This window comes from Rhineura floridana, chromosome 3 (assembly GCF_030035675.1).
Source record: "Rhineura floridana isolate rRhiFlo1 chromosome 3, rRhiFlo1.hap2, whole genome shotgun sequence".
NCBI lineage: Eukaryota > Metazoa > Chordata > Lepidosauria > Squamata > Rhineuridae > Rhineura > Rhineura floridana.
This window is the reverse complement of record NC_084482.1, coordinates 60,476,466-60,492,309: the sequence shown is the minus strand read 5'-3', so window position 1 is coordinate 60,492,309 and position 15,844 is coordinate 60,476,466. Positions and strand designations below refer to the sequence as shown.

Genomic DNA, 15,844 nt, shown 5'->3' with positions numbered 1-15,844 from the left:
TCCAGTTTGCTCTAAACAAAGGCTTAATGTGAATGTGCAGCTTGCTGCTGCATGCTGCCAATAAAGTCTTGCTCCACTCCTGCCCTGATCCTGCTGTGTTGTGGACAAAACAAACCAGAGTCCAGCCGATGGGGCAGTATTCAGCTGACACACAGTGCTTGCAGAAGTCAGTGTGAGGATTCCCACTAGCACAAGGGGATTTCCTCCCCTCCCCAAACCTGCTCTGGAGGGTCAGGAGAACCCCAGAACAGCACGTGGGGGAGGAGAGGGGAGACTGTTCCGTCTGGCAAGCAGAAATGCTAATGGAACACTCTCTTTAGTGCTACGCTGCATTCACCTATGGTTTGTTTCCCCTAACAAATCACGAGCAGTAAACCAAGAACAAAACTTGGTTATTGCTCATGGTTTATTTGCAGAGGAACAAACCACAACCCTGAGTTTGGATGTTATGGCAAGCCACACTCTTACTTGTTTTACCCACAGCACAACAGGAGTGGGACAGGAGCCCTCGGTGAACTTTTCAGGAGCATGCACAAGCATGCTGCACATGCACATTGAACCATAATTTGTTTTTAACTATGGTTTAATGTGACACGCGAACCAGGCCGTCTGGCAAAGACCAAAGTAATGTTAGTTACTATACTAGAATCTCCATTACTCCCAAAGTCCATTAGCAAAGTATATTGATTGACTGAACCCATTTTGGTTCTTGTCTGTCTCTCCCCTCAACTCAGCATGTAACTCCTTGTTAGTTGGAAGAAGGAAGCAGTATTTTGTCAAGAAAATGTTAGGTGGTGGGGAAAGGGAAACAGACTAATTTTACAGAAGGAAGAAAGATGTCACACAAACTCAAATATCTTTGCCAACATTATACAGTACAGTCACAAAGACATGGATAACGAAAGAGAGGGCTGGTAGCATAGTGGCTGGCAGTGCAATCCTATATGTCTACCCAGAAGAAAGCCCACCAAGTTCAATGGGAGTTACTCTCAGCCAAGTATGCACATCATTGAAGCCTGAGTCTGAACTGTGAGCCAAGAAGTCTCTGGTTCAAATCTCGCCTCAGCTATGAATTTAGTAGGTGGCCTTAGGCAAGCCGTCCCTCTCCTCTCCTTCCCCACCTGTAATATAGGGAGAAGAATTCTGGCCTACTTTATAGGACTGTTATAAGGATTACTGAGGTAATGCACATTACTAGGGGCTTCCCCCTTGTGTACTTGGCATGCCAACCGCTGCCCCAAGTCTCCAAGGCCTCCCCTCCCCCAGGTTGCCAAGGCAGCTCTCCTCTCCCAAGTTGCCAAGGCACCTCCCTTCCTCCCCCTCCCCTAGGTCACCCGGACACCTCCCCATTTCCCAGGTCACCAAAGTCACCCTCTCCTCTCTCACATGTTATGAAGGCAGCTCCTACCCCCTCAAAGGTCACCAAGGCACCTCCCCTGTCCCCACCTGGTCTCATGCTCTCCTTCCTCCTGGAGAAAAGGGAGTCCTTGCAGTAGCAACAGCGAGGCTTCCCATTCAGCAGCTCCATGGGTTGCCCAGGCTGCCACCTGCCGCCCACTCTCTCTGCTGCTCTCGCCTCAGCCTTGTCTAGCCGCCATCCTTTCTTCCCCCCACCACATGGCCTTGAGCAGAGTGTGGCTCAGTCACGTTGCAGTTTGCAGCCCCACCTGTCTGTGGCAAAGCAAACTGCAGCATGACTGTCGGAGGCTTACGAAAATACAGATATGGGAAGCAAGATTATTTTGCTTTCTACATCTCCTATCCTGCAGCCAGTGACATGAGTGACATCCTGAATGAAACGCGTGTGAGCAAGTGGGGCAGTCTGCCTCCATGCCTACCCCACTTGCTTCCTGAAGATAAACACGTCGTCTAAAAAAATGTACTGTATCAAAGACATTTATTGCCATTCATATCAGATGCTGTGTTCCTTTTTATACAATTTACAAGTTTTAATACAAATCTATTTTTTTACATACATCCCCAAAAATTTTTAGATAGAAAATATACACCATTTAAAAACAGTTTAATGGATGAAATTCATTCCTAAAGCCAAACCCCACACTTTTCTGAAGTCCTGGCTGGCCGAGGAGGAGGGGGGATGGGAGGAGAGCAAGGAAACGAGGCTTTTCAAGGGACAGCCATCAAAAAAGCTCATTCCTCATATTTTGACTTCAACTGAGTACAAATAAAGAGGGAAAGTGTGTATGAAGTGCAGGGAGGAGAATCATTGTCAACATGATCAACCATGATAGGCAAAAGTCTACAGAAAGTGCCTTGTCTACCAGGGCAACTGCCTGACTCAGTTTTCATTAGGTGTTAGGTGTTAGTTTAAAAACACCTAAGGAAAAATCGTGTGGCAAATATCTAGGACCCCCTCAACTGGCTCAGTACAAGGGGAGGACAAAAGCAATTGCTTAAATGTGGCTACAAAAAGTAAGAGAAATCTCTATTACCCAAAGGAAATCAGCCCCGTTTCCAAATATAGAATCCCTATCCAATCTCTGCCCAGCTTAGCCTGGGATCTGAGATCCAAGCTGGTTCCATGCCAAGCATCACTGCCTCAAGCTACAGATGCAAATCCTGCCCAACTGAAGCCAACACCAGTCCTGACACTGGAAGAGGACTGGGCTTGCTAGTAAAGAGGTGAGCCAGAGTACATTCCCCAAAGCTCATTGCCCCAGGGTGGGAACAGGGACACCACAACACATATCACACAAAGTGGGCAGGCAACAAACCTTGAGCTACAGGGTGGGAACAGCAATCATGAAAAGGGGAGGAAAAAGTGTTTCTACCTATTTCTAAACAATAGCCTCTTTTTAAAAGATTAAAATATGACTATTGGCTGAATTTCCAGTCAAAATCAGCTGGAGTCAGTATGCAGAACTTTGCCACGTGCAAAATCAGCTGGAGTCAGTATGCAGAACTTTGCCACGTGCAGAGGGACCTTAAGGAACATACTCTGACATTAGCAACAGACTGCACCAACCTTCCCCAACCTGGTGCCCTCTGGATGTTTTGGACTGCATCTATCAGCATGAGCCAGCATGGCTATACTGGTGGGGCTGATGGGAAGTTGTAATCCAAAACATCTGAAGGGCACCAGGTTGGGGAAGCATGTGCTACATGCTTCTTAAAACCTCCAGGTGTCCATTTGCTCTCCCCAGGCCTAAAACCTTTGATTTTTTTTTTTTTTACTTCAGCAAAGTAAAATGTCATTTTGTCCGCTGTGGAAGAAGAAAGTATTTCTCCCACCAAATGGTGGGTGCCCTTGGGTTCCACCACAAACAAGGATAGTTAATTTGCCTTCAACTTTCTTAAGAGGGTTTGGCTGGTTTACTAAATACCAAGCTATAGTGGGTCAATGCTTTTAAACTTATGTCGTATGAGACAAATTGGATTGTCTAGGCCAAAACCCTAGCAAGTAAAGCAGATCAGTCAATCCACATAATCCAAAATACTTACTCCAAAACAGCTTTTGCCTGAGCAACACATGTCCTATTATCTAAATGTGTTTGAGGGAGGGGAGTGAAAGGTCCTGCTTAGAAGGTAGCCGCTCCTGGTATTGCCCATAAATAGAGCAGAAGTTGGCCAGCAGAGGTAGTTCTGATTTCTTCCCACAAAAAGGGACATCCGAGTTTACTCACCATGACTAAAAGTGGCAGGTAAGCAAGAGGGTGGATTGAGGATGATGCCAATTCCCGCCAGTAAGTGGCAGCTTCACCCAGACTGGTTCCGTGTCTTTATGGAACAGAAAGTGGGATGTTGTGTTCTGTGCCCCAACTTAAGCAACCAGGTGTGAGCGGGGATGCTCCAAAAGAGCAGGGCAAATACAAGCCAAACTGGGCCCTAAACATTCCAGGTATAGCCCACGGATATGAGACAGGAGCAGATTATGTCCAGTCCCTCCTGCCATTCCCCATTCAAAGCAGCCAGGAAGAGGGTTGTTTGAAAACATAGCACTTTTTCATTGAAGAAAATGTGAAAGCACTCTCAATCACCCCAGACACGGGCCTGGCCCAGACTACTTAAGGGACAGTTTATCTTCCATGTCCATGTGAGCGCTCAAATCCTCATGATCTCCCAATCCCTGGTCACTCACAAGGTTTATCAAATAGCGAGCGAGTGGATGTGTAAGAGCAAAGACACAATCCGGCCCTTTTAGGTGCTCATGAGGTGCTCATGAAAGTGCAACTATCCCATCCCGAAAAGAATGTTCTCACTAGGGGTGAAGGGCCTGGCCTATCACTCTGTAACTGCACACTTTACATCCCAAAGGAATTTAATTGGAGGGGCTGCCTGCATAATCATCTCCGTATTGTTGCAAGCAAATCTCCAAGCTGTTCTTTGCGGCACACTGCAGTCCTGCTCAATCTTCACAAGAGGGTAGTCTCCCCACTCTGCATCAGGAGGAGAGGAAGCCCTTTGTGGGTCCCAGGGGCTGCAGGGGGGAGGGTGTGCCTCTGCAAGGCCAGTTAGCGGGGAAGGCTGCTCCTATTCCCTGGCGGAGGCAGGGACAAGAAGGGGGTGGAGGAATGTGCAGCACTTCCCCAAAACTGCCAGAGGCAAGCTGCATCACAATGCACCAACAGAGGAGACTGACAGAGAAGTCAGCAAGGCAAGAGGGAGGAAAACAAAGAAGCCAAACTATGAAGAGCTGAGAAACCATGATCAAATGAGAAGTCCTTGCAGACTGTGCTCTTGGATCCATGTCAACCTGCCAGATTCCAAGGCACTCCAAGGGAAGGAGGTACGACAATAAATAAAAAAAGGAATAGCAGCAGTCCACGTCCCACCAATGCCATCGTCACCAGGGCTCCCGATGCAGATGTCCCCTCCTAGAGGGTGGCCTCTATTGATCCACACCACCAGAGGGATTGACACATGAAGCTGCTTTGTCCCCCTCTCTCACCAAAGTGACAAGGCTGTGTGGGAAAGGAACGTGCAGCCCCCGGGCCTTCCAGGCACACCCTGTTCCAGGTCGGGATTAAAATGGGGAATTCATGCCCAGCTTGGTTTCAAACTGCAGCTTCTGCCTCTTCTGGTAACGTACTCGAACCCTGGGGGGGGGGGAGAAAAACGAGAAGCAGATAAAGAAAGTGCCAACAGCGTTGTAGTTCCTACTATCCCGCCCACCCTGCACATTTCTCAAAGAACTTCTAAGACCGAGTATGTTCACACAGAGATTTAATCCAATCCTTTCCGAGTTGTGGTCCAGGGAGCTTTGGGGGTCTTTGAAAGTTTGTCAGACAGGAAAGGCTTCTCCTCCTGCACCCTCCTATGGAGCAATTTCAGATGCATGCACAGTTCAAATGGAGTAACACCGAGGCCTAACGGCCTGGCTCACCCCCCCCTCCCCCCAGTGAACTGAGTTTCTGATCTAAAAGATGTCGCAGAACCCTCTGCAATACTGAGGAAATGTGAAAACCAAAGGTTCCACCAGTGGATAGGATTGTGTAGGTTTCAACCCTCTCTCTGCACTTGGACACCCTGCATAGTGAAGAATTTGACAAGGAGTCTGCCTTTCGAATATCTCTTTTTAAGAGCGAGAGCAAGAGATTACCAGCTATTATGGTTGTAGACCAGGGCGGGGAACCTGTGGCCTCTCTTGTTGTTGGACTCGCACGGCCAAGGATCAGGGATGATGGGATCTGGAGTCCAAAAACATTTGAAGATGTTGCAGACAATGGTTTACAGGTTGCATCGGTGGAAGGATGCCTTGGATGGAGAAGCATTGCCTTGAACTCTTCCCTTTCTGGTTCTCAGGGTCTTGCTACCTGCTGCCTTTTCCTTCTCATAGCCATTTATTACCCCACTCCATGCCAAAATATTTGTAATGTTGTGAAAGCTCCAGTCCTACTGTCAGAATAAATGACACTAAAGGAATGATGCAGGTTGTCATGGTTTTTTCCTTCTTCACAGCAACTGTTGACTTTTTTCTGTACAAGGTACGCTACTTTTTGCTCACAAAAGATACTAGATACCAGCCTCCAAAGAGCAGAGACCCAAAACATGCCTCAAGAAAGAAGATGCTTTTTATCAAATGTGAGATTTTGAGAAAGTGATCCATGATTTACTGAAAAGAAAATTCACTCCTGATTTAATTGATTGTTCCACCAAGTTCAATGGGGCTTATCCCCAAGTTAACTCGAATTGGTGTCTGGGTGGGGGAAGATGCCTGCAGCTGCAAAATAGACCACCTACGTTCTCCCGGTCCCTCTTACAATGAAAAATGCCTTAAAATGTTTCTTCCACGTTGCAAGCCTCATTTGCAACAGTTCCAGAAGCCAATGCAACGTTGGAAACAAGTGTTCTGCACAACGAAAGGAACATGTTTTTGGTAAGAAAAGTCAGGTTGCAGAATGCTTTCTTACACGGCAGGGCTCATTTGGTGCTGGCACCATGGTGGCTGTAAAGCAGCTCTTTCTCCTCCCCCTCAAATCAATATTCTGCTAATTAAAATACTCTCATCCTCCCAAGGAGAACAGTGGGATGGCCTATGGCTATTAGCTACAAAGGTTAAGAAAGCACCTCCATGTCCGGAGGCAATCTTCCCATATGCAAATGCCGAAGACAAACAAGATGGCATGGCTATTGTGAGTTATCACGACCTTGCCTGACCCAGCTACTGACATTTTATAGAGCCCCAAAACCATCTGGGGAAACAGCCAGAAAAACAGGCAGTCCTATGCATATTTCCCTGTTGCCGAGACAACAACTGAAGGGAACAGGTCAGAGAGGTGTCATCAGGTAGCAATTCTATCCTTCCTGGAATTCTTATTTAAATACCAGGAAGTTTGCTACATAGCACAGGAATGGTTAGCTCAGCTGTGGACCTGATGTCATCTATGACTTGCTCAGCTCCAATTGCCAGAGGGCCCTGGGGGTGTGATCAGGGCCTTTTAGTGTTAAAATAAAAAGGCGGGGGGAGGGGGAGGAATAAACCCATACAGCTATCTCCCTACATGTCCCAACTGTGAGCTTCCAGAGTCACATGGCCTGCTGTGTTGTAAGTGACAGTGGTGGACTAGCATGATCTTTGATTTGATCCAGCAAAGTATGCCATGTTCATAGTGGCAGTCTGCACCTTATATCCCACATGCTGTGGCTAAGAGGTGCTTCAGCATGGACCATTCACTCAGTGAGCCACATGTCTGTCTTAAACCTTCGTTGGCCTATTATGCTGCAGATGGGGCATGATCATAGCACTAGAGCATCAGATAAGGGCTTCTCTTGGATATCCTCCCTTTTCTGGGCAGAGGACCGTTTTTCACATCAGCTTCAAAATACCAATGTGGGAACAGAGAAAATGCCCTTATGTAAATGGACCTTGAAAATACTCAACCGTTGGTGCAGCACAGCACATTTAAGAGAATCATTTGTCAGCTGGGCAGTTCTGGTTCAAAATCTCACTTCAGTCATGAACTTGCTAGGTGGCCTCAGACCCTCTGTTCTCCATCTGTAACATGGGAATAATACTGGCCTGCCTTGTAAGGTTGTTGAGAGGATTATCAAGATCATGCAACACGAAGTGCTAAGAGAACTTTGGAAGTGTACTAGAGAGAGTGCTAGCAAGGCTACACAGCTGGGCTCCCTTACCTGATTTCATGGAGTTTGACAGTCTCATTGATGATCACAACAAGGATAAGGGAGAGCAAACCCAACAGCCAGCAGGCCATGGGAATGTCACCCATTTTGTAGGTCACAGGAGACTCAAGGTTCACCCAGAGCTTAAGGTCCAGGAGGGTCTGGATGACCTGGCCCAGCAGCCTGCCACAAAAAGAGAGCAACACTGGAAAAAAGCAACACATTCAGCCTTCCATCCCGGTACACGCTTTTGCATCCCATCAGCAACCAAAGTGGAACCTGCCAGCAAAACATAGCATGCACAAGTGGGCAGCATCCGCTAAACAGGTCAATTTTCTAACTGTACATTTTGGAAGTTTGGAGTGATTACAGACTCACAACAAGCAGCCAAGCCAGAGAGAGGTACAGTATCTGCACATATCAGAGCTAGAATGACACAGCACTGCGGAAATGCACAGAGAAAAATGGCTGAGGAATGACGCTGCCAGAGAAGAATTGCAAAAAGAAGAATGGATACAGGGAGATGAAACACTTCTGGGATCAAGCATCTACTTAGTTCCAGTTACTCAGAAGAATCAGGGAATAAGACTCACACAATGACAACTGCCAGGGTCCAACAGAAGTTAGTGAAGGGGCTTTTCCTCCACAGTGGTTTGGTACGGTGGACGTGGGTGACAGATATAAACACTGTGAAGAAAAACCAACACATGTTTTTTCTGTGCAGACCTGCTACAGACACACAGGGGACTTTGCACAAATACTCAAGAGTATGGTTGCTTTGAAGACTCATTGCCCTAAGAACAAATCTCAATGTCACCCTGCCGGGCTTTCAGCCAATGGTAAAAAAAAAAGCTCAGAGATGCTTCCAAAACCCAGAATATGCCACCATTGCTTGACAGCCCCTTCCTTCCTCAAAAGCCACACCCACTCCATCCTCAATCAGAACGATGCTACTTACAATTATCTAATGCCCCTTCTGAACTCTTCCTGACCATTTTTATGCAGTTAAACAGTTCAAGCTTGGGAAGACTAACCAAGTGACCAAACTGATCAAAAATTCGTTTTTTACTGTTTTACTGCATTTTGTTTTATTGCTGCCCTCAGTTGGGGCATGGACAAGGGTCCCCATCCCTGCTGTGTGCAATGTGTGGAAAGCAATAAGGAATGGAAAGCACTCACCAGTATGTAAGACAATCATTCCAGCAGTAAACTTTTGAGCCAGGAGAAGAATACTGGAAAATGTTCTAAACCAGTCACGGGGGCTTTCCGTACTACTGAAAAAGCAAACACAAGGCATCACACAAGGTCAAGGTTCAAGACATGGGTGAACCCCATCTGAAGAAATTGAATTTAAGAGGAACTAGTGAGCTATGAGTAAAATCAGGTGGGCTCTGCAATTCAGGCAAATTTCATTAGATTCCAAAGCCAAACCATGCCTTAGCTTAGTGCAGGTGTGGGGAACCTTTCACCCTACAGATGTTGCTGAACTACAATTCCCAATGGCCAGGGATGACAGGAGTTGTAGCACAGTACCATCTGGAGGGCCGAAGGTTCCTCACATCTGGCTTAGTGCAAATGAGAAAGTGCATGAGTTCCAGACCAAAGATTGCAGCTATTATACTCTTTCCCCTTTCCTGCTGTTGTCACACTACCCAGGGCTAAACCATGGTTTGGCTTAGTGTTACCTCCAAACCCGGGCTTGTAGTTTGTCTCACTCTAGACAAACCATGAGATGTAACCAAGAGGTTTTTTTGGTTTTGTTTTAATTACTTTATATTGTTCTGTTTGATTTACTGATGTTTTGTTTAATTTCTTTGTTAGCCTCCTGGAATTCATTTATAAAGATATTTATAAATTTGTACAACACACCATTAATTATGGGCTTTTAAAAAAAGAAACAAAGTTTCTAGTCCTTATCAGTGGAGGAAAACCTGAGAATATCTGGAAAGCTTCTCCTAAAGGATTAGAAACCAGAGTGGGACTCTTAGGGGCTACCAGAGGTCAACAACTTTGGCACACATTACAGCTGACTTCCTATGGTTCAAGAGTCCAAGCTACTCTGTCCTTACACACAGAGTAGGGGCAGAGTATACAAGCCTGTATTCCATTACTTTCCACTCTTAGACGAAACTACTAAAACAACTGTGCCACCCCTGCATAAAACATTAAAACGAGCTGTGTCAAACTATCCAAACGATCCCAACATACACTGCTGATCTACTAAAGCCTCTGCATTTGGAACCTTCAGTAGAGAACGGAACCCTGACTGTTCTTTACCTGCGCAGCATGATGGAGGAGCAGTCTGTGACATTCACACTGAAGGCAGATGAGTTGAAGTTTGCACAATAATCTTGCAGCATGTAACCAAAGCAAACCAAGCAGGAGCAGATGGTGAGGCTGAATTTCAGCAGGAAGCAGAACAGGAAGTAGTGCTGGGTCTGCAAAACAGTGCCGGGAAGACAAAGTTACTTACAAGCATCGGAAGGCAACGACTTGGTCCCACTGCTTCTGCCCAGGCCTCCAATTCGCCAGCTGCACTCACAGGGAAGACGGCCTGGTCAGCACCACCATGGAGCAAAAGGGAGACTCCTCCAGGACTGCTCCTTAGGCCCAGCGAGATGGTCACAGGGACACACGGCTGCTTCTGAACCAACTCTGCAACCCACCCACTTCCCTCCCAAAGTGCATCTACAGATCACAGGGACTGTTGTGTGGTACACTAGAGGATTACTGGATTACAGTAAAGATCACCAAATGAGGAACAGAGGTATACACTAAAGAAAAACAGAGAAAAAATGTACTAGAACAGTCTTTCCCATCCTTTGGGTCCCCAGATGTTGTTGGACTACAACTCCCATCAGCCTCAGCCAGCATGGCCAATAATCAGGAATGATGGGAATTGCAGCCCCGCAACATCTGGGGTCCCAAAGGTTGGGAAAGGGTATAGCAGAAGATCTGTGTTGATCACAGTGGTGGGGAACAAAGGCCTCTCTGTCTGGTCTTTCAGACTCAGCCAGCCACACCCCCTCTCCTCAGGCCCAATAGCGGTCAGTGGGTGGCAAGGTGGAGGGGAGTTGTGTACCTGGCTTCCGGGTGCTGAGCATCACTGCTGCTCACCAAGAGGGGGAGGGGAGGGGCAAAGTGCGGTGAGCTCCATGTGGTCACAATTGTGGCAGGATTGTTGGATTGGCTCCGCACCACTGTGCTGAGCTCCCAGTAAATTGCAGCAACATGCAGTAACCGGAAGCCCTGTGCGCCAGGCCATCCCACCTGCACCGCCCCACTAACCGCTACTGCTCTTGGCCACAGCCTTCAACGGCGGCGTTTCATATCCTCCTTGGGTATTTTTGCCTGGTGTTCCCTCTTGCTTGCCTGGATAGAGAATGGGGAGGGATGCGTGAGTGTGTGTAGAAACTAGCCTACTAGTACAAAGGTAAAATTCACACTGGTTGCTCTGCCCACTTTTGCCTCTGGTCTCACCCACCACTGGCATGTCTCCCCCCCCCCATGTTGCCCAAAAAGGAACATGGCTGAAAAAGGTTCCCTACTCTTGGTTTATCAAGGAAGAAGAATGAAGACAAATATACTGTTTTGATTGGCCAGGCAGATTATAGAACACCAATATGATTGGTGTCTTTCCCCCCCGATATTCCATTGGACACTGGGGTTCTGAAAGCACCACAACTGTAGTTGGAAGCTGGAGGTGGGGGGGAGGGTTGAAGGAAAAGGGACATATCATAGGGATGTAAAGGAAGGAACAATACACACCAAGGCCTGTGTCTCGTCTATTTAAAGGAAGGATAACATAAGGAATGAATGAGAGGACAGATTTGGCTATTTCATTTTGATTACCTGCTGAACTCCTTGACTTTGTGCAGCATTATACAAGTTGCTACATTTATTTTTTAAAACAGGATTAAATACACTGTTGTTTATCCAGGATGACCCGGACAAATTCAGTTCCTGTGTCCTTATTCTCACAGAGTGAACAGCTTCACAGCAAGCAACCAAGCTTACCTTACACTTGGCAATCCAGGGTAAGGGAAGAAAATTCCTCAAGTGTTGGCAGTAAGCCGGCAATACAGTCCCAGCAATAGACTTCCGACTCCCACAGAGGGAGGCCTCATACCTCGCACCAGAGTCCCAGAATTCTTGAGGTATGGTTCACAAATATTGTTCAAGGGACAAAGCAGGGAGGGCCCTCCTCTTCCTCTCCCAGCAATACCCAGTGGAAGTACCTGGAAACAGTATGGCTGACAAGCTGCTCATTGATTTACCCTTCTTGCCTCGAGCAGCAGTCATTCCAGGGCTACCTGCCGTTCCTCACACCTAACCTCTGTTAAAGGGGTGTGGGATTTCCTCCATCTGCTTTCTCTCTGCCTTACCTGCACTCACCATGGGACAGGGTGGAGGAAACGTAGAAGAATGCCTTATAATGAGTCAGACCATTGGTCCATCTAGCTCAGCATTGTCTACACTGACTGACAATAGCTCTCCAGGGTTTCAGGCAGGGGTCTCTGTGATGTTCCTATATTAATGTATATATGGTAAGTGTTAGTTGTTTAGAAGATACATGGTAAGTGGAGTGAAAGAGGAGGAGTGAATGGGCAGTAGAATGCAAGATGATTGGCTGAGTGTTTAAAATGGCTGAATGTATAAAAGGAAGAGTGAGAGTGGAATCTGGGGGGGAGAAGAGAACTGAGTGGGTTGCTTGGTGGGGTTTAGAGAGTTGTTTGCCAGGAGGGAGGTGGAGTTTGGATTAGTATTGAGTAAAACCATATGCTTATGTGCCTTAAGAAGAAATCTTGTTAATCTTGTTAGCTTTGTTATCTGTAATAAATACTTAATTTGGTTTACCAAAGGCCTGATCCTTGGCTGGGGTTTCACAGACCAGAAGGGAGGGTAAGGTAATGACCAAAGCTGAAGGGGAACTGTAACAAATGGTGGCAGCGGTGAAGAGAATAACAATACCAGTATTCAGAGTCTCTGGGAATACTAGTATTGGGACGTTACTGGTGGTTGCCTAGCAGGGGGATCTGTTGAGATCTGTGCTAGAGCGGGGAGAGAAACCATAAGAGAGAGCGGTCTGGACTGGTGGAGTCCCTGGTGGTGCCTAGTGACAGGCAGTAGCCACGAGCAGGTAGGAACCTGACAGGGAGAGCCAGGGAAGGGCGTCACAGTCTCCTCCAGCCCTTCTTGAAGATGCTGGGGACTGAACCTGGGACCTTCTACCAAACAAAAAGAAAGAAAAAGCTCTACTGCTGAGCTATGGACCAATGAGCTACAGAAGAGAAGGATTTGTGAACAGAACTCGCCTTTGCATAGCAAATTGGCCACAACAGTAAGAAAAGTATCTCAGTTGTGGAATGGAGTGCATGGGGCTTCCAGGTAAAAACCAACACCTTAAACTGAGCCTGGAAACAAATATATGACCAGCGCAGATTGAATACAAGCAGAGCAATACACCCAGTCCAATTAGTCACAGACAACAGGCTAACAGTGGCATTTTGCACCAAGGCAGCCCTATGTAGAACGAGTTACAGTAATCCAGTCTGGAGGGTACCAAAGCATGACTGACCATGGCCAGGTCAACCTTCTACAAGACAGAGCATAATGGCATACCAGCCAACACGTGGTAAAAGCGCACCCTGTCACTGACACCCCTTAGGCCTCCAGAAGGAGCAGCAGGGACAGCACAACCCCATCCACAGCAGGCTGTACACCTAAACCCAGATCAACTGATCACCCAAACCCAGTCAACCCATCTTATATGTATTCAGTTTTAGTTTGTTTCCTCATATCCAGTCCTTCACCACCACCAGACCTCAGTGCAGGGTTTCCATAGCTTTCCCAAGATCTAATGAAATAGACGGATAATAAGCTGACGAGATCCAGTTCTACCTCAGCCAAACTCTCCAGATGACACCACCAAGTGATCTCACATAGTTGTTAAAAAGCATGGTGAACAAGATGGAACGCTGGAGAACTGGTGGTTTTCTGTTTTTTAAATTGCAAATATTTGAGGGTTTTTTTGCTTGTTGGGTTTTTTTTAATGGCTTTTAAATTGTATTGTTTATACACAGAGAACATTAGTTATTGGGAGGCATACAAATCTTAATAAATGAAGCCAATGGTCATGGGACACAAAAGTCACCCACCAGCACTACCCTCTGCAACTAACCTCCCAGGAACAATTGGTGACACCGAAGTATGATGTACTGCCCTGGCCCTCTCCCTGCAAGAGGTTTCAGAAGGAAACTACGGCTGCTGCAGATGGTGTCAAATGCCACTGCCAAATCCAGGAGAATTAGCCAAGTCATACACTTCCCCCTTCCCACCTCCCAGTGTACATTGTGTGCCAGCTCCTGCCCCAAAATTAGACTAGAAGCCAGAACGGATCCAAAGTACTTCTTTGCACAGCGCATAGTTTAACTGTGGGATTCACTCCCACAAGAGGCAGTGATGGCCATGAACTTGGAAGTTCCTCCATGAGTTTGTCTAATCCTTTTTTAAAGCCATCCAAGTTGGTGCCCATAAGACTATCAGTGGCTACTAGCCATGATGGCTGTGCTCTGTCTCCACAGTCGGAGGAAGCATCTTCCAAATACCAGTTGCTGGAAACCGCAGGAGGGGAGAGTACTCTTGCACTCAGGTCCTGCTTGCGGGCTTCCCACCGCCATCTGGTTGGCCACTGTGTGAACAGGATGCTGGACTAGGTGGGCCACTAGCCTGATCCAGCAGGCTCTTCTTCTGTTCTTATGTTAATCAATTTCATCCAGGAAGACCTGGACATAGGTCACTACAAAAGGAGTCAAATCTTTTGGGGCCACGGGCACATTGGAAACCTGAGAAATCTTCGTGGGCACCACACACATACAAACACCAACAAACATTGAATCATACAAACTCTACTAGATGGAAGGAGGTGCTTGGGAGTGATTATGTCAACCAGTCAGATCATCTCCCAAGTTCCAGAGATCAGACGGCATATCGAGAGAATCAACAACAGTGCCAGTAGGACATTCACACAGAACCATCGGGAAGCCATTTGGATCCATCAGTCTTCAGGGATGAATCTTTCTAATAGGGACCCCTTGCCCTGGTTCATGTCTCCCTTAACACCTAGTTTCAGCCTATAGTTCACAGTAGACATATTAAACCAACAGAGAGCCTGTGTACTGCATAAATAATAGGTTCCCCTCCTCCCACCTAGTGCTCCACTTCTCTCAAAGGCACATTCCTTCTAACCCCACCCTCTCCATTTAACAACAGTAATAACCAAGCTCAGGTGATCTGTGCTGTGTGGAAGGAACCTGATAACTTACCCAGATCCCTTCCTACCCAACCCATGAGATACAGGCTCAGCTTCAAACAGGTCTAAGCCAAGGCTCTAAGGACAGGGTTCTAAACCAAATTAGACAGCATGTGTGTATACATTTAACATGCTTGATTTGTATTGTTTCAGTGGTGTGTGTGAGAGAGAGACAGACAGACAGAGACAGGATCAAGATCTCTTCTCACATTTAACATTCAACCAGTTGTCTAGTTGGCAGTAGGAAGAAAAAGAGAATTCAGAGAACTGAGCAGTAAGCAGATCCACAAGTTGGAGGCTAAAACCCAGTCGGCAAGCATATGGCAAAGAGAATGCGAACAAGATATCACACTAACCTCTGTTACATCACGATATTGCAGTCACTGGTGTTGTATGTTAGAAGCTGGTGAGAACATTATGTTAACAGCATGTGACATTTCCTCGCACCCCAGCTAACTCGCATTCAGCTGTAACCTTTTCTTACCTTTTTAGGAATTGATGTCAGGTTCTTCCCAGTTGCCATAGACATGATGGAACTATGAGGGGGCTTGCCCAGAAGGGACACACTTAAAGAAGAGACAAAATGAAAATTAGCCTGGGGATGGAACAGTCTAAAAAATTAGAATGTAACCACTGTGATCTTTGGCCTGCCTTGGATTCTCAGTGACTTGCTTCTAGAAACCATCACGGTCACGGTTGGGGAGAAGCCCTTTTCATAGTTTCTTCGCGCACTGTCAAGTCACTTTAGCCAGTTATTCGCATCATGACACACTTTGCCCCACTCTCTCCACATACACCTCCTCCATACTCAAAAGACTGCATAGGTCAAAGGCCAATGTTCAGCTTTTGTTCAACCATGTCTTATTACCCTGAATGGCAGATATAAGCCTTGCACTGGAGGTGGGAACCTGTGGCCCTCCAGAAGTTGCTGACTGCAACTCCCATCAT

General features: G+C 46.8%; 1 protein-coding gene across 5 annotated transcripts in view; it reads right to left on the bottom strand.

Annotated features, from left to right (window-relative positions):
- Nucleotides 1-1,908: 1,908 nt before the first annotated feature.
- TMEM94 (transmembrane protein 94) overlaps nucleotides 1,909-15,844 on the bottom strand; it is a 104,190-nt gene continuing 90,254 nt past the window's right edge. For 3 of the 5 annotated variants that reach the window (XM_061616150.1, XM_061616151.1, XM_061616153.1), the window contains 6 exons: nucleotides 15,381-15,462; nucleotides 9,862-10,022; nucleotides 8,764-8,858; nucleotides 8,178-8,271; nucleotides 7,597-7,767; nucleotides 1,909-5,057 (listed from right to left, as the gene is read on the bottom strand). In XM_061616150.1, coding sequence (XP_061472134.1) covers nucleotides 4,985-5,057; nucleotides 7,597-7,767; nucleotides 8,178-8,271; nucleotides 8,764-8,858; nucleotides 9,862-10,022; nucleotides 15,381-15,462 — 676 coding nt within the window. In that variant the 3' untranslated portion in view covers nucleotides 1,909-4,984. Of the gene's footprint in view, nucleotides 5,058-5,560; nucleotides 5,649-7,596; nucleotides 7,768-8,177; nucleotides 8,272-8,763; nucleotides 8,859-9,861; nucleotides 10,023-15,380; nucleotides 15,463-15,844 lie in introns of all 5 variants that reach the window. The other 2 variants (XR_009761310.1, XM_061616152.1) reach the window with 2 other exon arrangements.